Raw genomic sequence first — 20874 nt, 5'->3', positions numbered from 1 at the left:
CCTACTGTGCAACCACGTACAGTGGCTTTCCTCAGTCAGGGGTCCAGGGCCAGAGGCCGAAGGCTGAGCTCAAAGCCACTCATCACCCAGGCACAAGTGAGGTGGCCTGGGAACTGTGAGCCCTGAAGAACTGCTAAGGACCTGACCCTGGCCTCTTCACAATCTAGAAGGAGAAATCCAGAGAATGCCAAGGAGATTTGGAATGACATAGTAGGACTAGCTCCATGAGGCTATGGCTAGGCAACCAATCACCCTGGCCACCCAGCAGCTACTTCCACATTCCTGGACCCAAAGCATGCTTTAGTTGAAAAAGACAAAATCCCTGGAATGTGTGCTGAGACTGCTGGGAACATCTCTAGGGTCTTTACCACGCACATCCCTCTGGGGGATCCCGAAACAGCACTCAGAGTCTTTCCCTATGAGCAGCCAGGGAAGAACTGGCATATGACAGGGACTGTCACAGGGATTGCAGCTGCCCACAGGAAGGAGAAGAGGGCTGCCTAGGGAACACAAATGCCTTTTTCATAGGCACAGTACTCAGGCCAGGGGCGCAGGCCTGGTCTGGGCCCCCATGTTCCCCAGTAATTGCCAACCCTGCAGAAGAATGTGGGTCCTTGGACAACCTTTGCTTTCCTCTCGGACAGTCCAGACCTGTAAGCAGTGGGTACTTAGGCTGTTAATCACCTACATGCACCCAGAGCAGAGGACTGGCCCCAACACCCCACGATGCCATGCAGTCAGCCACACACTTGGCCCATTCCAGAGCCAGGAAGGCTGGGGCTCAGCCTTAGTCTTCTATCCGAAGAGGACATACAATGCTCTCCACCCAGCACGCCCACTTACCTGTGTCCAGGGCCTGTGGACCCTCCAGAAGAGGGGTTTTGGGGGTGGGCGGTCGGCGATACACCACATGCACTCGGCCATGTTCAGCCTCCTGTGCCACCAACCCTTTCTCCAAAGGCTCGATGAAGAACTCCTCCTCCTCCGTCCGGATTAAACCAGCCTGAGGGGGCAAAGTTGAGAGGTTCAAATTCCCAACTACAACAGACTAAGGAGGGGAACAGAGAGGAGGGCCCCAGCGGGCAGTACCGCCCAGCTGAGGACCCTGCCTGACACCCCAGCTAGTCCTCAGCTAGAACCCTGGGTTGGCTGGAGGGCACAAAGGTGGTCCCTTACTTGCTCAGAGACTCCATCTGCAGAGGACATAGCCGCCAGATAATGCTGAGTCCTTTCTGAGGGAGGGGCTCTCCTGGGTCATCCTCCCACCCCAAACCTCAACCCTCCTTCCAGAAAAACTACTGTACCTGTAAAACCCAAAATGTTAAGAACAGCCTGAAGGAATTCAAGTGCAGCTCTACACCTATTATGTGGCCCTACAAGGACCTCAAGATGCATCAAATAAAGCCAAGGGCCATCCTCACCCTCCAGGAGCCCAGAGTTGAAGATAAAGGTCAAAACTGTCAGCTGTGGGCTGAGTCCACCCAGAGACAAGTTCAGTTTGGGCCAAACAATATTTTTAAACTCTGAATCCAACACTCAAAATGATGTGATTTCTGTTTTAAAAATATAATTTCAACTATCCTTGGAAAAATCCAACCTCTGACCAAAGTGGGCTTACACACTGCCCAGCAGTAGAAGTCTTAGACAGACATGCACCCTATTGCTAGTCACAGTCCCTTACTGTCCCCCATTGGCTTGCCACAGGACCGGATAATACAGGCCAGTGTATTGCTGCCTCCCCACCAAGACCAGCCATGGCCTTTCCTTGCTGCAAACCCCTTGCTATTTCATTTCTGTCTGGATTCAGGTGGCCCTGCTCTGTGGCATTCAAGGCTCTCCGCCTTCTCCTGCTCCCCCAGCCCTCACACTGGCCACTGGGTTGTGCATGTCCACATGTACCCAAACCTGCCAGGTCCTCAGTGTGGGTGTTCCTGCTCCCAGCTCCCACTCTGGGCATCTGGTAAACCCCTACTCTCTCTTCAACACCTGGCTCGCATCCTCCCAATTGCTCCCCTCTCCAATGCAGCCACAAGTTGCTGCCCTCCTCGGGGCCATTCTGCCATCACTACTCAATCCACCTGTCCTACGAATGCTCTAGGCTCCCTCACTTTGAGTTTTTTTCTTTTGTTTTGTTTGGTCCACCATCCCAAAACCAAAGATCTCACACTGGGAGCTTACACGGTGTCCAACTTGCAGATGTACTTCCTTCAGATCACACAATCCTGACCAGCAGGGCTTTTTCCTTAAAGCTTGAATTGGTTGTTCAGATGCAAACACTAGGAGACTCCACATCATTGACCAAATTTCCACATTCTCTTAGGAAAACCTGTGTTTCTTTGTCCATCTAATACTGTCTTAGAAGGACCTAGGTTTCCTGTCCAGCCAGGGCTATACAAACCAGTGTGCAATCCCTGGCATTACCCATCCAGATGTTCAGAAACCTTCAAACTAACCCAAATGGCTCTGCCACATCATCGTCCTGGCTGGGAGAGGGGACAAAAATGGATGTACAGGCTGCCCTCCTTCTCCCTGACCTGCAGGGTACCCTTTGGGCTCTGACCTGATGCCAGATAGGAGCCTTCGAGGACAAAGAAGCAGTTGGTATTCCCACAGGGCCTGCTGAGCATCTGCCATTAGAGTGGGATGCAGCCATCCACCTGGCACACTCAGCCAGTGCCTTGGGGGAGCCGAGGTGCCAGTGGGGAATGAGGCTGACAATCCAGGAAGAGGCAGTCCCAGTCATAAGTAGGGACTGGTGGAGGTTCAGAGGAAGACAGAACAGAGCATCAGGCCCCAACTCTGGAAAGAAGGAAGTCACCAAGGGCGGTACTGTCCACCTGAAGCGTGCTCCAACACTTTGCACTGACCAAACAGTCAGAGAGAGGGACAGTGTTCACATACCGAGGCCCAGGAGGCAAGTCCCAGGCAATGGGAAGAACTGACCAGTTGGGTGGTTGGGCACATCAAGAACATCTGAGTGGCATGTCACACAGAGCAGGTCTCCAGGGTAAGGGCAGTGAGCAGCTCAAAGGGTTCAGGGCAGGAAGCACTGTGATCTGACTCATGGTGGGGAACCTGATGGCTACTGTAGGGTGAAAAGACTGGAAGAACACAAATGGGACTGGGGGACTGAGAAGCAGATGCCCCAGAGACAGGTAAGAGGTCCTGAATGGGACAGACCAGGGAACTGAGGAAGTAGAACTCGGAAGAGAATTTGGGGACAGATCTTATTCAGATATAAGGGAGATACCAGGGCCCAGGAGTGCTTCCAGATCTGTGGCTGGCTAAGAAACAGCCACAAGTTATCTAGGTCCTAGAAAAGTTATCTGAGTCCTAATCCTGGACACCTCTGCATGACAGTTCATACAGTAAAAAGGGACTTTGCAGCGGTGATGAAATCGAGGCTCTGGAGCAGAGACTGAGATCATCAGGGTGGGTCTGAATGCGACCACATGCCCACTTCCCCCAGAAAAGGAAGGTAGGGGGATTTCACAAGGCACAGAAGGAGATGATGTGGCCACGGAGGCAGAGACCAGAGTGAATGGCCACAGGCTAAGGAACACCAGCAGCCACCAGAAACTGGAAGAGGCCAGGAATAGCTTCTCCCCCAGAGCCTCGCAAAGGGAGCTCAGCCCTACCCAAATTCTTATTTCAGCCAGACTATACTGAGCCCAGACTTCTGGCCCCCCAGAACTATGAGAGAAAACATTTCAGTCCTTTTAAGTGACCTGTTACAGCAGCCACAAGAAACAAACACAGGGTCCCAATGAGTGGCCAGATGAAGTGGGTGGCGAGGTGATGGGCAAAGCCTTTCTCTGAGAGGCAGAGGAAGAAGAGGAAGGGTAGTAGACCTATAAGGACACACTGGGTGTGTGGCAGGGGAGGAGGGCCAAGCGGCCAGGAAAGGCAGCAGGAACAGCAGAATGAGGTCACTGGGGCTGGGAGAGGAGAGAGGAGAAGGTCTGGTGGGAACCCGGCAGGCCCCCACACTTCTGACTCATCTGTGGGTCCCAGGGCGCCAGCAGCAAAGGGAGTCGGCAAATGCCGTGGGGCCGAGTGAATGAATGACCCCAAAACATCGGGACACATCCTCCCAGGGAGATGGGAAGGGCAGGGAGGACGGACGGTCCACTGGTACATGGTGAGAATGTTTACAACAGCAAGAGTTACTTCCAGTACATTGCCATGGAGTGTGGTTTTGGAGGGAGACTGGTGTCTCAAACACAGCTTATGAACAGAATCCATTCAAAGAAGTGTGGGAATTAACCCCTGCCGGGCGGCAACAGACCAACCATCTGAGAGTCCAGAGTTCTGGATTCCTGGCACCTTTTCTGTATGGGTGGGTGACCTCAGGCAAGGCATCAAAGCTCCCTGGGCCTCCCACTCCTCACCTGTAAATACAGTCAGTCCTCCCTTCCATTGCACAGTCACTACGGGGGTATACACAGCCTGGGACACACTCAGAACCAGGGCATAGACTGTGGGTGCTCCGCAACCCCAGTGATGTCATCCAGCCTGTTCAGTTTCCAAAGGAGGAGACTAAAGTCCTGGAGTAGAAGGCCTGCCAGGGATACATAGGGTCTAGGAATCAGAGCCCAAGACCCTGTGGGAGGGACTTCTGGGTGGGCCCCTGGGCCATATCAGGCTTACTAAGGCAATTAAGAAGGATATTGGGTGCAAAGGGAGCCCCTTTTGTGAAAGAACCTTTGCACCCAGGGCTGGAAGCCATCTATGGCACAGACCCTGGCCCTGGGGCAATCCTGGCAGTACTTGACATCAGAATCAGGAATGCGCAACCTGGTAAAGAGTAGCTCTCTTTGGCTGAGTGACCTCAAAGGACAGTTTGGGGTCTCCCAGCACAGGAGAACTCAGGTTCTCTTCCTTGGCAGCCTTCTAGTGGGAGATCATCAGGTTGACATGAGAATAATAGATTCCTTTGATGTGTCATGATCAGGAAGCCAGAGCCCAGGCTGCCTGGCAGGAGCCCCTCCCAAGTTCCTACCTGAAGGGCACACTCCAGCCCACTGAGAAAAATCAAAAGCATGAGGCCAGTTGACTCAGGTCTCCTCATACAACCAGAGACCTCTTAGTAATGGTATTCTAAAGTAGAGATGTTTGACACACTCTTCGCCAACATCAGCCCGTCTCTGTTGGATATCATAAAATGCACAAATTTATGTCACGCTGATGAACCTAGGTGACACTTTCCGTAAGACCAGTAGTTGTCCATTGTGAGACGAATTGGTGACCACCCACAAGACCAGCAAGAGCCACCCAAGACTAGTAGCTAATCACTCCCAGGATAGGTGGGTGAACACTCCCAATGAATGACCATTCCCAAGACTAATGAAGGACCATCCCCAAGATCCACAGATGACTACCCCTAAGGCCAATGGATGACTACCCCAAGACCAATGGACGATAACCCCCCAAACTATTGGATGAAAAGCCTGAGGCCAGTCACTGATCACCCTAAACCCATCAGCTAACCACCACCCACGGCCACTGGCCTGAATAATGCTGGATGAAGGTTCTCCACAAAGAAAGCAGGGTTCACTTTAAAAAATGCCTGATTTTCAAACATTTTAGTATGCATCTCAGCAACAATCTGTCTAAAAAACTACAGAAGAAAATTGACAAGAGAACAAGGCACAAAATATGAGCTACATTTTGCTGAGTTTTTTCCAGGACTTTGATTTTCCTACTGCCAGTGGCAAGCGTATCTGTTTTTACATGTAATTTTTATTAATAAGAATCAGTTCCCTCTCCCAACTCAATAAATATTTAAGAAATCCCTCAAGCCTACCAGTCTGTAGTGCATTCAATTGGGAGCTGACTGGTGGTCTGTCTGTCTCATCCCATGTCTGTCCAGTCTAGTATCTTACAGAGGGCTAAAGCCCTAAGCTCAGCTCTCACTCTGCAAATCTGTGACTGTCTTCAAAACTCAACCAGGAACTCCCCTGTGGAGTAGAAGGAGGCTCCCAACCTTGGACTATGTCCCCAACCTTGGTTATCACTGGTGGAGCCGAGAGCCTGGCAATACCTTGGCTACTAAGTCAAGTCACCAGTATTCAGATTTGATGAATTATAAAATGCCTATTCTACCTCTTTCTTTCTTTCCTGCTCTTTCGCTATTTGATTTATGGTGAAATAGTCACTAGAAATGGAAACTAAATGTTAAAAATTTATAAGAATCCAAGGACTTAAACAGCTATCCCCTGTTACTTTGAATTTGAATTTTTAACATGCTCAAAACACTGACATCTTCAGTTAGGATTTCACACAAAACACGAGTTTGCATCCTGTTCCCGTTGGCAGATCCATTTGCTCACCCTTACTGGCTCCTTCCCTGGGAGCTGAAGCTTGCTGCACCCCAGCAGGCTCCAGCGCCTGCATGACCTGAACCAAGTTTGTCACTCAACCTTGTCATCTTTGCAACCTCCGGCCCAAAGACTGTCAGGTGTTTGTCAAGGTTGCAGTGGTAACAATCAAGAATAGAAAGAAAAAAGAGGGGCCGATCCAAACACAGAGGGAACCAGACATCGACAAAAGACAGGCAGCGCATGTCAGCCTCAGCTCCCTATTGCCCCCAAACTCAACCTCGCTCTGAAACACACACGCACACACACCCCTGCATACTTGCCCTTGGAATCCCTCAAATTGATGGCACCTGAAGCTATTAACTGCAAAAGAACCATAGCCTTTTCCTCCCTTCTTCCTTTAGGCAATGAACTGAAGATTCATCTGGACAGTGGGTAATGGCCACCCAACCTCCCTGCAGAGAGACAAGCCCACTGCCAGCATACCCCTTGACAGAGCCTGCTCTTGCGGACATTCTCCTGCCCCTCTCAGAGACCTGGGGGAGACCACAGCAACCCTGGGAGCTTTATGGGAAAGGAGCTGGACCCTCATCACTAACAGCCACAGGGCTGGGAAGTGACGCTGCATCGATTTAAGCCACTCCATCCTAACCTCTATGGGCTCCTTCTCAGCTCAGTATCCCAAGGGATGTTTTTGCACATTGATTTTCCACTCTTTCAAAAGGGGCAGCAGCCATCGGTGGGGGGAACTTGCACCAGCAGGCAAGAGCAGTCCACGGGGTCAGGAGGAATTTGTCATTCCCGGCTGTGTTTCTACCGGATCCTCTCTATGCCTTCTGGGGCATCCCCTTCTGCAAACATCTGTCTGTGGGATGTCTTTGTAGCAAAGCCCTTCATGCCTGGTTCTCTCTGCATTTGGAGTGGGTGTATATGGTCCATGTCAAGTGTCAGTCACCTCCTTTCTTGAGCAGCGGCCCCTTGTTCAAGATCCCGTCTTCCCAGACTAGGGGGACTTGTGGCCCAAGCTGGGCCAACTACGGTTGAGTGGAGCATAGTGACCATGGACAGGGTTGTTCCTGAGCTCCACAGAACCCTCAAGACTTTACCTATCAGGACTTGCCCCTTCCTGGTCCTAATCTCAGGTCCTAGAGATCCTTTACTCCGGAAAGTCCTTCTTTGAGCCTAATCTGGACAGAGTCAATTTCTGAGGCTACATCCAGGGAGTCCTAATAGTCACATGCCCCCAGTACTGAGTCCAGTGTCCATCTGGGTGCTAAATTGCACTCCACTTTGAAGTGCAGGGAGGAGGGAACAGCAGACATGGGGAGCAAACTGAGCACAGAGCAAGATGACCTGGTTTCAAATTCTGTTCAGGGGCCAGTCCTATATCCTCTGCAGCCCTTGTTTCCTCTGTGAATGAGGTAGCCATTTATCCTTCTGTGACTCTAATAGGACCAAGGAGAGCTCCACAAGAAAGAACCAGAAACAAAAAACTGAAAGCCAGAAACCCACCCCTTCCCTGCACCATCACCTCTGTGTACAGATAAGGGCTAAGGCCATCTCTGGCACCCAAGGCCTTCCATGGGGCCACGCAGCCACCACCTGCCCCAGGAGCATTCCCGAGTGCCCTCCTTCGCCATGCCTGAGCTTTTCTTTTGCACCTCAGTGCCGTTCTCTCAAGCATCTACAAATCCCTGCCCTTCATTCCGAAGGGACTTGGTGTCACCCCACAGATCCCTGGTCTTGATTTCTTCCTATGAAGGTAGGGACTTTCCAATATGGTGGAAATTCCAACTCCCCTAATGTTCTATGAGGCAGAAAGCCCTATTTACAGAGGACCCTCAGCTAAAAGAAGGTAAGGCACTAACTCAGATTTCCCGGTGGGGCAGTGTACAGGCTCCAGGACCCAGCCCTGGTCTACCCATATCCACCCCTAGGGGAACCACTGTGGAAGGGCTTGGGATCGCCAAGACACCGCATCTCATCAGTGCCATCCTGACCTCTGCCTTACTCAATTGTATTATAAATTCCAGCCAGATTGTCTGCTAGCACTCTGAACCCGAACTTTGATCTCTTTTTGTTATTAAAAAAAAAAGAGATTGGAAATTATTAGAGAGGCGTGAAAGATCTGTCAGCACGAAATGAGATTCCCCTTGACTGAGAAAGTTTAAAACATAATTGCAAAGAGAGTAATTTTTTTCACTACGAGGTTCAATGCTTTAAAAATATGTAACCACTTCATGGAGCTATAATTCACATATTGTACAATTCACAAATTTAAATTGTACATTGAAAGTGTACAATTCGGCGGGGTGTGGTAGTGCACACCTGTAATCCCAGTGGCTTGGGAGGCTGAGGCAGGAGGATCGTGAGTTCAAAGCCAGCCTCAGCAAAAGCGAAGCACCAAGCAACTCAGTGAGACCCTGTCTTTAAATAAAATACAAATTAGGGCTGGGGATGTGGCTCAGTGGTCGAGTGCCCCTGAGTTCAATCCCCAGTACCCCACCTGCCAAAAAAGAAAGAAAGTATACAATTCAACTATAACTACTCTCCATTTTAGAAATTTTCATCCCCAAAGGACACCCTGGAAACATTAGCAATCACTCCTATGTTGCCCCCAACTCCTCCTCTCCTACTCAGTTCCTGGCAACCACTAATCCATTCTTAACACTATATATAAATGGAATGCTAAATAAATAAATAAATATATATATATATATATATATATATATATATATATATTTTTTTTTATTTGTTTTAATTAGCTATATGTGACAGTAGAATGCATTTATGCACTTTGATATATCATACATAGATGGGATATAACTTCTTATTTTTCTGAGTGTACATGTTGCAGAGTCATCTTGATCATGTAGTCATATACATACATACATTAATGATGTCTGTTTCATTCTACTATCTTTCCTATCTCCATATCCCCTCCCTTTCCCCCATCACTTCCCTCTCCCTAATCTAAGGTAACACTATTCTTCCATAGTTCCCCCCGCACCTTATTGTGAATTAGCAGTCGCATATTAGAGAAAACATTCAGCCTTGGTTTTTGTGGGATTGGCTCATTTTGCCTAGCATAATATTCTCCAACTCCAACCATTCACTGGCAAATTCCATAATTTTACTCTTCTTTAAAGATGAGTAATATTCCACTGAGTACGTATACCATATTTTCTTTATCCATTCATCTATTGAAGGACACCTAGATTGGTTCCATAGTCTAGCTGTTGTGAATTGAGCTGCTATAAACATATATCCTTTGTGACTGTTTTCATTCACTTCTTATGTTTTCAAGGTTCATCCATGTTATAGCATGGCAATAAAAAAGTATTTCATTTTTCTTTATTGCTAAATAATATTCCATCAAATGTATATTCCACATTTTATTTGTACACTCACTGGCTGATGGAAAATTGGTTGGTTGTTCTGACTTTTGGGCTCCTATGAATAATTCTGCTAAAAACATCTGTGTACAAGTTTGTATGTGGATAGTTGTTTTCACTTCTCTTAAAAGTGAAACTGCTCTGTCATATGGTAACTCTAGACTGTTTTCCACAATGGCTGCACCATTTCATCTTCTCACTAGTTCTGTATAAGTGTCCCAATTTCTCCTCATCTTCACCAATGCTTATATCTGGGTCTTTGATTCTAGCTATCATAGCAGATGTGACATGGATTTCTCTGAAAAACTAAAAATGTTGAGCACCTTTTCATGTATTTATATGGCCATTCAGTGATCTTTGGAAAAATGTCTATTCAGATTCCTTGCCCACTTTTAAATGAAATTATTTTTCTTTTATTGAGTCATGAGAGATTTTTATATATTCTAGATGCAAGTCCCTTATTAGATATATGATTTACAAATTTTTTTTCTCATTCAGTGGGTTGTATTTTCTCTATTTTGATAGTGTCCATTGAAATTATAAAAGATTTTCATGAAGTCCAGTTTGTCTGTTGTTTTTTTTTTCTTATGTCACTTGTTCTTCTGGAGTAATATCTAAAGCTTTGCCTAACCCAGAAATAACAACGACTTACTCTACACTTTCAAAAGAGTTTTATAAAAGCTTTAGCTCTCACATTATGTGTATGGAGTGAGGAAGGGATTCAATCTCATTACTTTGCATATGGATATCCAGTTGTACCAGTTGAAAAGACTCTTTTGTATCATTGAATTTGTCACTCAGACCAAAAATCAATGTGAGAATTTATTTTTAATAGTTCTGTTCCATTGATCTATATCCTTCTTTCAGGACCACACAATCTTGATTACCATAGCTTTACAGCAAATTTTGGAATCATGAAGTGAGAGTCTTCCGACTTTGTTCTTCCTTTTCAACACTATTTTGGCTATTCTGGGTCCCTTGAATTTCCATATATATTTTAGGATCACCTTGTCAATGTCTGCCAAGAAGCCAGCTGGGATTTTGATAGGATTCAATGCTTTCTAATGCCACATTTGGCACCACACTAGTTCACCTGCTAGGCCAAACCTTAGGAACCATTGGCCTAGAAAGAAATACCATATTAGAAACCCAGAGCCCGTCCCTTGCCAACCAACCAGGTGTGCAACCTTGGGCAAGTTGAAGCCTGGGAGAGTGGGGTGCACAGAGGGACCGGGCTTCATCCCTGTCCCTGGGGGATCCTCTCACAAGCATCCAGGCTCAGCTCCATTTTGCATCTCTCCCCGTCACTCTTCAGCTGTCATTTTATGCAATCCAAATTTGATTTCAAAATTTAGGGCCCACAAATAGAGAGATCACAGGTTTAGAACACTGAAATTGACCTCCATGTGAGAATTATGCAGGATCAAGATTACCAACGAGAAGTTGCTTGTCATGTCTTCTGAAAAGAAAAGCTATGTAATGAAAAAATAACTTCCCATTAGTAAATTCAGTAAGTGGGTGGGGTGGGGTGGGGTTTGCCTGATAAGCCCACAAAAATCAAAGAAAGGATAGAGGAAGGTAGAAAGAAGTCACTTAATTGCTTTGACTTCTTAATCTTTCATAGAGGAATCAACAGTTACCAATAACTTTCTAAAGTCAATAAATAAAATTTTAAGAATACTACCTGAAGTCAGAAGAGCCACAACTAGTAAAACTAAATACATACCTTCCCAATTACTGAAAATAGACTATACAGCATATAGCAATATGGGAGACTAGATAGTGTCTCTTGATACACACACACACACACACACACACACACACACACACACACATGGTCTCTCTGTATGTATATATAAATTAGATGACAGGTGAACAATTATCTGTAGCACAATAAATGTAAATGATTTGATTGTTTAAAAAAAACTCTGTGCCTTGCAAAAACTTTTACTAAATATGTGAATTTATACTAAGACAAAATATGTGGTTTTTTTTCACCACTTAAAGAATAAACACATACGTGACAAACTAGTGCCTGAAGGAGGCAGGTCTGGGTCGAAGCCAACCCCCTTGGGTAAAATCACATGGATCTTTGTGCCTAATGTCAATGTAACCTCACAGTCACAACTGTGGTCTCTAAGTCGCTCAGCTTCCCCTCAAGTGCAGACTTCACCACTGGCTAACTATGAGGATTCTGAGTCTCTGTGTTGTGAATGTAAAACAAGGTTCACAACAGGAATTATACTGTTGACACAAGGGTTAACTGAGATACCGTATGTGCAGCACTCAGCACAGCACCTCATGAAACAGCCTCTTACCATTGTGATGAGGATATGAGAGTTGCTTGGAAACATGTAACAAAGAGTTAGTGTTAAGGTTTAGGGTGAGTTTCATGTTTTGATTGTCTTTTTCTGTTTTTTTTTTTTTTTTCTTTTTGAGATTTTTACAGACGGAATGTATCAAAACAGACAATCTGTTTGAAGAAAGGGCAGAAAGAAAAATGAGTGGGGTGGGTGTGTGGACAGGGGCCAAAAAAGAGAGAAAAAAAGTGGCATAAATAATATGACAGCAAGGATGCCTCACAGGGGCCAGGCTTCCCACTCAACTAGGCAACACTAAATCTGCTCCCATGGGGCCTGGTCTGTCCAGCCTGTGAGAATCCAGAATGTCCCACATTCTGGGACACTGCAAACTATCCTAATGGCCCTTGTGCACACCAGAGCCGGGGAGGCCTCCAGGAAATGGAGCTGCCCTGCCAGCCCTGGTCAGGACAGTGGGGTCAGGGGTTCAGACTCAGACCCTGGGACCAGGACAAGCTTGCCGTTATATCACAAGAACTGACACTCGTCCCTGCCAGACGCTCCGGCTGACATTTCCCAGGTCTCACTCTGCATGAAGACCACGTTGAGGAATGTCCCCTGTTGCAAATTAACATTCACATAAATAACAGGGCGTTCTCCACTAAAGAAGAAAAATGACTCTTGCTGCAGGAACATTTGCCAAACTATCAAAAAGCAAAATTTTTCTTTCTGAGCTATCATATCTCACCAGCCATGGCAGACCATGGCCTTGAGATGTGAGGTGGAAGAGAGCTCACAGAGCAAGGTCCAAGTTCCTCCTTCAACATGCCCTGCCAAAAAGCCCTTTGCTGGGTTGGCACCTGGCCCTGGAATAGCCGATGCCAGTTGGAATCCAACACGCTGGCCTCCCTGCCTCCTTGGAGGCCTGTGTACTCTGCCATTCCACTTTTCTCACTGACCCCTGGAAGATCCACTACTTCCATCCTGGTTCACACAGAGCCTGCATGGTCTGGCCAGGCAGCTGGAGTGACAGGAACACTTGTCTAGGAGTGCCACTTGTCTATATGCTTTTTTGCTAGATATGTCATGGGGGGGTGGTGGCTGAGAAAAATTTAGAGGAAGCAAAGTACCCCCATAATCAATTTCACTTATGGAAGGGACATTGGGGCCAAGGCATCATCAGCCACCTATATCCACACAACCTCCCTTAGCATTCACTGCAGCGCTCCCCTCCAACCTACCAGAATAATGCTCCAAGAGGAACCTCCCAGCACATCCCCCACAAGATTCTGGCACCAGCACCCCCTCCAGTGTGTCTGTACTGTGACTAGGGCTGCCATAACCAAGTTCTACAGACTGCACAGCTTAAACTTGTTGTTCCATGATTCTGGAGGCTGTAAGTCCAAGGTCAAGGTGTCAAAAGAGGCCTCCTGAGGCCTCTCTGCTTGGGGTATACGCCTTCTTCTCCTTTTTCTTTACATGATCTTCTCTTGGTGTGTCTCTTCTTTTAAGGACACCAGTCATGTTGGATTAGTGACCTCCTTTTAGTGTAATTACTTCTTTAAAGAGCCTGTGTCCAAAGACAGTCACATTCGGAAGTTGGGGGGGTCGGGGGTGGGCAGGCCATGAATTGTAGGCTAGTTCAGCCCTTCTACCCACCATGCACCAACACCACACAAAAACAAAGCCAGCTGCTCACAGGGGCTCATGGGTACCATGTGGACAAAACTGAGCAGGGCTGTGGCTCAGGCAGGAAGGAGGAGGGCCACCTAGGCAGGTCACTGAATCACTCCCCAAAGTGCCAGAAATCAGATAAGTAAAAAAGTGAAGGCTAAGCATGCCCAGGGCTAGCCACGTGGGACCCCTCCCTTCTAAAGAGGGTATTCTCACCCGTGTGACACAGGGCAGTAAATGCAGGCCCAGAGGTTGTGCAGCCAAAGGTCAGTGATCAGATGACAGGACTCTCTCCTTCCAACCTGCTCCACTCTTTCTGGAGACCAGCACCCCGGGGCCAGTTGCAAGCTGGCACCCTCGTTCCTGAGGGCAGGCCTGTTATGCTTGCAGAAGCTGGCTAAGACTACCGCCAAGGGGATCCCCCCTGATGCTCATAGAATGTTGTGGACAGTCCCAAGGGCTGAGTCTACACAGTTGATAAAAGACAAGGCTCATAATTCTAGAGGAACAGCATGTTCTAAACAGGATCTTGCTTTCCCCAGGGCAGTGGGGACTCAGAGAGGAAGTTCTCCATCCTGGGGATGCAGGAGACAGTACCCTGATCCCGCCTACAGGGGCTGATCCTCCAGGAGGGTCCAGATGATCAGAGAGGAGACACATGCTCACCAAGGGTCCAGTTACCAGGTTGGTAGACAAAGGTTGGTTCAGTGGGCAAGAAGCCTACAATTTAACCTGAAATTCTCCTTATCACGCCTGATCAGGTTGGGGCAGAGTGGGGGTAGTCAAGGCCACGAAAGGAAGCAGGGATCTGGCCTGTGCACACCGAGGCTGGGAAAGATACACTGCCTAGTGAATGTGCTCCTCAGAGGCAAGAGCAGCCATATAAGTCCCAATGGGAAAAGTTCAGGGACACAGATGACCCTCCACTTCATGTGGGAGTCAGCTCTTCCTCTCCTTCAACCTCAGTTTTCCCAGAAGTGGAAGGAAGTGTTGAGAGTGTGATGGTGACACTCAGGGGTGTGTCCTCTGTGCCTACCTGTGCTAGGGTGCTCAGGTCTGGAAGTTTCCTCAGGCAAAGGACCTTGATTTTTCCCTTGCCACTGTAGACTGCTGCTTCCCTGGTTCTCTGGGCCATAAGCCCCTCTCTGGACATCACAGGCCTTGCATACTCGGAGCCTGGAGCCCTGCCTGACTTTGGTTTCCTTCAAATCTGGCTTCTTTTCCTGCTCTGATCTCTGGGGCCTGCCAGGGTATCCGGGGCAGGCCGACCGCCGACTGTCCTCTACCCGCCTACCCAGCTGCCACTCCCAGGCGGGTGACCCTGCCAGAGCCCAAGGCTGTCTGCTGCCCCTTCTTGTCCAGATTTCCCAAAACAAAAACCAGGCCACGCCATCTGACGAAGGATCTCGTCTGGTTTATTTATGGGAAGAGACGGGGCTCTCAGGGCCAGGTTGTCTGGGCTGTGGCCAGGCTACTCTGCAGGCCTTCAGACGCCGTCAGTCCTGTGTCCTCGCCTGGCGAGTGGGGATCTACCGGGAGGGGCTGGGCCCAGCACCAGTGAGTCCCCACTGGTGACCTTGGAATGTTTCTTCTTTCTGGAGTGAGGATGGCAGCCCATATGGGCCTAGGCCCCTCTGTGGGTCATCAGAGCCCAGCTAGAGATCCTGAGCAGCAATGCTGGTCATGACCAAAGGCACTGCATCTGGAATAAAGGCACATTCAGTCAGGCATCCCAAAGGATCAGGTGCCCCATGGGAATCCGCTCCTCACAGAGCCCACCATAAAGAGTTACGCTGGGAGACAGTAAAAGTCCCAGGCTGTGAAAGGCAACAGGGATACATCCCGTTATCCTGCCTGCTCCAAAGCCAACACACAGATAGATACCCTGGGCACGGTATGGCCCTGCCCATCAGTAAGGCCAAGCCCCAATTCTCAGGGCCTCCACAATAATCAGAGCAGGCGAGCTGACAGCTCTGGGACCATGTCCACCCCACGCTGTCTGAGAGAGCAGGCTGCAGACCCAGCCCGCCTCCTCTCCTTGGTTCTGTTTGCATCAAGGCCCCTTACCCCATGTGAAATCACACCCTGGGGACGGAAAAAGGACAGAAGGGCCAACCTGAAGGGGCTCTTAATGCCCATACTTGGGATAATTTGAACAAAATAATGAATAATGAGAGTAATAGGCTATAAAACAAATCTCCACAACTCTCCACTGGTATAAACTAATGAGTGAATGATAAATAAATAGGGAGAAGGGGAAGAATGTCCTCATAATGGAATTCAATTAATAATTGCAGGCAAACTGACGAAAATGGAAAACAACCTTCATAAAAAACATGAGTAAACACCATAGTAAGGATTGTTGCAGAGAAACTTCGCCCGTGGGTGTCAAAATTAGTGGGCAAAAAGTACGAGGAGAGACAAAATGTTTTCATCATCCCATATTATCTACGAGATTTATTAATTACAGAGGAAGAAATTCAAGACTGTCCCCATATCTGAGGTTTCTCTGAGGTTTCAGGTATCCACAGTCAACAAGGGTGATTACCGTAGAATAAGTTACTTTGAGAGAGACAGACCACACTTTTATTACAGTATAATGTTGCAATTGTTCTATTTTATTAATTGTTAATTTTTTATTTACCTAATTTATAAATTAAACTTTACTATAGATATGTATGAAATATATATTTTTTGTATATATACATACATATATGTATATTATATGTACATATATTTATATAGGATCCAGTACTATCCTCAGTTTCAGGCATCCGCTGAGGATCTTGGAACATATCCCCTACAAATAAGGGGAAATAACTATAGTCACTTTACAAGGGAGAATCTCAGAAGTGCACCTTAACCACGGGGGGTTATCATTAACAACAATAACGAGACAATTCAACATCACCTCCCTAGATGTGATGCCCTACACAGAGCACATCATTTTGGTGGAATTCCTGCCAAAAATGCATAAGCTTGATCTAACATGAGGAAGCATCATATCAATGTTAAAAGGTTATGGTTTCAATCCTTATTCTAAGATGATACAAACTGTTAGCATTAGGGGAAGCAGGGTGAAGGGCATACAAGAAATCTTTGCTATTTCTTCAACTTTTTTTTTTTTGCTATTTTTTAAAAATAGCATAGGTCTACCATTATTTAAAAATAAAATGCGTAAACATATTTTTAAAAATTGTACTCCTGGCCACTCTCAGTGCCCTCTGGCCAGTTCATTCTGCACATTAGTGCCTCTCCTTAGAATGAAGGCTCCCAGCTTCACTGCTACATCCCTGGTTTCAAGGGAACAGGGCCTGTGGGAAGTGCTGAGTTCCAGCAAAGGAGCAGGTGCCAGGGCCTGAAGGAGGAAGAGAGCCTGGTGTACTCCAGGAACACCCGGGAGAAAGAACAGTATATAGTTCCATTTCCTGTTGCTCTGTCTGAATACCACAGACAGGGTGATTTATAAAGAATAGTTTATTTGGCTCACAGTTCTGCAGGCTCGGCTGTCTAAGCATGTGCCAACATCTGCTAGAAGCTTGTAGGGCCTCGTGCTGCATTGTGACAAAGCAGGGGCACCACATGGTGGGACAGAGTAAGCATGTGCTAGATTATATCTCTCCTTCTCTCCTTAGAAAGCCACTAATGCCATCATGGGGGCCCCATCTCACAACCTCATCTAATCCTGATTACCTCCACAAAGGCCTCACTTCTAAATACCGTCAACATATGACTTTGAGGATTAAGTTTCCAACACATGAACTTTGGGGATGAGGAATTCAAAATTTAGCAACCATATAGCCAAAACAGTGCTCTTGAGCAGAGAGTCCATGCCTGAACTGTCTCCATACAGGCCCTGTTGATCCCTCTGACAGTTGATTCCATTTTGATGTTATTATACAAGCAGGCAATATGTCTTATTCTCATTAGGATTCCATTCTTGTGGATGTACACAATGGTGAGATTCACTGTGGTGTTTTCATACATGCACATAGGAAAATTATGTCAGATCCATTCCACTGTCTTTCCTTTTCCTATCCCCACTTCCTGTCATTCCCCTTTGTCTAATCTACTGAAGTTCTAATCTTCCCTTCTCCCCCTTATTATGGGTTAGCTTCCACATATCAGAGAAAACATTTGACCTTTGGTTTTGGTGGATCAGCTTATTTCACTTAACATAATAGTCTCCAGATCCATCCATTTATTTACTGGCAAATGTCATACAGTCATTCCTCTTAATGGCTAATTCCATTGTGTATATACACCACAATTTCTTTATCCATTCACCTATTGTGGGGGCACCTCAGTTGGCTCCATAGTTTAGCTGTTTTAAATTGTGCTGCTATAAACATTGATGTGGCTACATCACTGTAATATGCTGATTTTAACTCCTTTGGATACATACCAAGGAGTGAGATAGCTGGGTCAAATGGTAGTTCCATTCCTAGTTTTCTGAGGAATCTCCATACTGCTTGGTCACACCAATTTGCAGTCCCACCAACAATGTATGAGTGTGCTCTTTTCCTCCCTCTGGATCACTCTCTATCCTTCTCCTTACACTTGGGGTCCCAGGAGCTCCAGATTTGTTTGTGTCTATGAGGTTATCAAAAGGTCCAGGGCAAGTGGCTTGATCAGCAAGCTGCTCCCACTGGCCAGAGGGTGCTTCCTTTATGAGTACAGGTGGGATTGAAACAGTTTTTGGTGATGCACACTCACAGACACAGAATGAGTTCAGGGCTCTGCCTAAGCCTTGAACTTGGGCTACACAAGTGAGTTAAATATGATAACATCAGCATCATCCACATGTGTTCCAATTTCAGTGCCACCTCCAAGCTCCAGAATCCAGGAGTGGGGCGATAGCAACCAGCATCCTTTGCTGTATTCATGCCCCACCCCTGGCACCCAGGACAGTGACCCCACACCTTCAAAGGCTCCAAGCCATTTCAAGGCAGCCCCCGAGGCCAGCTGCATCCGTTTGCTTGGTGGGCTTTTGAAGCTGTTGCTCTGCAATACTACCACCCCACCCCATGTCCTCTCTTGCCTCCAAGGAATGCTGGACATCACATGCTCAGGCTGGTCTGCAGAATAATGGTACATCTCACACAACACAACCTGGGCAGCTCTTCTTACTCTGCCCACTGGTAGCAGTTTGCAGAAGGTAAGAGCAAGCTTGATACTGCATGAGGTCACAATCTAAGAGGGCAGAGATAACAACCTAAGGACTGAAAAAAACACATAGCTAAAGGATGCATGGCTCTCCCCTTGCTACTGAGTTCCAAATGGAAAATTTTAATGTGACCAGAAAATGAACAATAGCTCACATTTTCCTGCATCTTCTTGGTATTATCTGCATTGATGATCATCATCAACAAAGTACAGGAATAATCTTTGAGGGAGCCATAGTCAAGTTGGGAGACATGCTATAACTGGTACCAAATATGTGGGGACAGGGAATGCAAAGACAAAAAAAAAAAAAAAACCTACAATGTGTCTATGCAAACAGGTTCCAAAGAGCCATGCATTACAAGAATAATAGCATTGCTATTTTACCCCCAGTTGGAGAGATCAAAAATATGATATTAGTTAGGAGTAGCATACTTGACAATAAAGGACAAGGCATGGGTGTTCCTGAAGCTGCATGCTGACAAGGATCTTTACATGCACTAATTGGACAGTAAATGAGTATGTTAGCACCTCTCCTCCTCTTTTCCTCTAAATCTGTATTGATCCATTCAACAGGCCCCACATGAACTAATAAATCTGGTCACACATATTTTAATCAAATAACAGCCCAGAGTCCCTGGACACCCTAGGACAGTCTAGAAGGGCTGTTGGTAAGAAGCCCAGGTGAGCAAGGGTAGGGTGAACCCACCCAGAATATACATCTGAGACAAAAACAATGTGACCAAGGCTAACCCAAATCTCCCACCCCAGAGCCCTAAACACCGCCCAGCCAGCTTCTGGAGGTTGTGACTGGGGCCCTCCAAGGTACCCCATTTCCAAACCTCCATCCCCAGACCCTGACAGCTTGACTTTAATTCCCTTTGGCTTATGTGACTCAGGATTAGTTTCTCTCAATCTCATCAAAAGAGAAGGCTTCCTGTATTTCTAGAGGTTGTCAGGAGCTGAGCATACTAGTTTATACCCACAGGTCCCCTTGCCCTGTGCCACCTTCCCTGAACTGACCTTCCTACAATTCCAGACACTATGACCTCACCCTGGTGACGGCCCTTGGCTTCTCACTCACAGCACTCCGTGTAAGTGCTAACCTGAAGCCTCCCTTTCTTGTTTCCAGGGAAGACAGCCAGCCCACTTTCCTCTGCTCTCCTGAAATAAGGGGCACATAATTGTGTTGCTTTGTCCTGACGAGACTCTCACTTGCTTAAAAAGTGCTAATCTTCACCAAAGAGGCTGAGGCGCTATGCGTTCCTCTAAGTCAAATTAATGAGCTGATTTGCACATGGGGAGCCTCTTGTTCTTACAGGCTTTGTTTACAGATCAGGAATTAGACTTGAGCGAAAACTAACATCAACTCGAAGCGTATTTTCCCTTTTAACTGAGCAACTCAGAGTCACAGACTCAGAGGGATGTAGAATAGCACCTGCCCATTACCATGGACAAGAACCTGACCATGGCTGACAGCTCACAGCCCAGGGCAAGCATGGAACATCACCTTCCTGTGATCGCAGGCAAATATGTGCTAATAGCCTGACAGATCCAAGCCCAGAACAAGCACTGGAATTGGCCTTCCAGGGTGGTCTTTTTCCCTAGGTGTTCTATCTCTTGAACATTTACCCTAATAACTGGGAGCCCGGTACATAATGCTGGGAGGAGGTGCATGCATAGCCTTGTAATTAGAGCCGAGCACCCAGAAACATGTCCACTCAGCTAATTATTTTCAATGAATGACCTTCCCTTGGCTACTCAGTCCCATGAACAGGGAAGACATGCACACATCCAAAAGTACTTAGGGCTGCCCCCACAGGCAGCACCAGCACCTTAGTGGTGCTGGGGTCAGCCTGATCCAGAGATGCCAAGCACCGCAGAGGGTCTGATCCACCCAATATGTCTCTGAGGGGCAGCTCGTGGAGCTCATGAATGGTTAGCCTGACACCCAACACACACAGGCTCTAGGGAATATAAATAAGGACCATCCCAAGCCTTGACCCCATCACTTATGGGCAG

At 47.1% G+C, this 20874-nt stretch overlaps 1 protein-coding gene across 1 annotated transcript in view; it reads right to left on the bottom strand.

Annotated features, from left to right (window-relative positions):
- The window catches only part of Adamts2 (ADAM metallopeptidase with thrombospondin type 1 motif 2), a 246675-nt gene that overhangs the window by 167031 nt on the left and 58770 nt on the right, over positions 1–20874 (bottom strand). The window contains exon 3 of the mRNA XM_076856558.2: positions 844–1003. Within this exon, the coding sequence (XP_076712673.1) occupies positions 844–1003 (160 nt within the window). The remainder of the gene's footprint in view (positions 1–843; positions 1004–20874) is intronic.

Source organism: Callospermophilus lateralis, chromosome 5 (assembly GCF_048772815.1).
Source record: "Callospermophilus lateralis isolate mCalLat2 chromosome 5, mCalLat2.hap1, whole genome shotgun sequence".
Classification (NCBI taxonomy): Eukaryota; Metazoa; Chordata; class Mammalia; order Rodentia; family Sciuridae; genus Callospermophilus; species Callospermophilus lateralis.
This window is presented reverse-complemented; position numbering and strand designations above follow the sequence as displayed.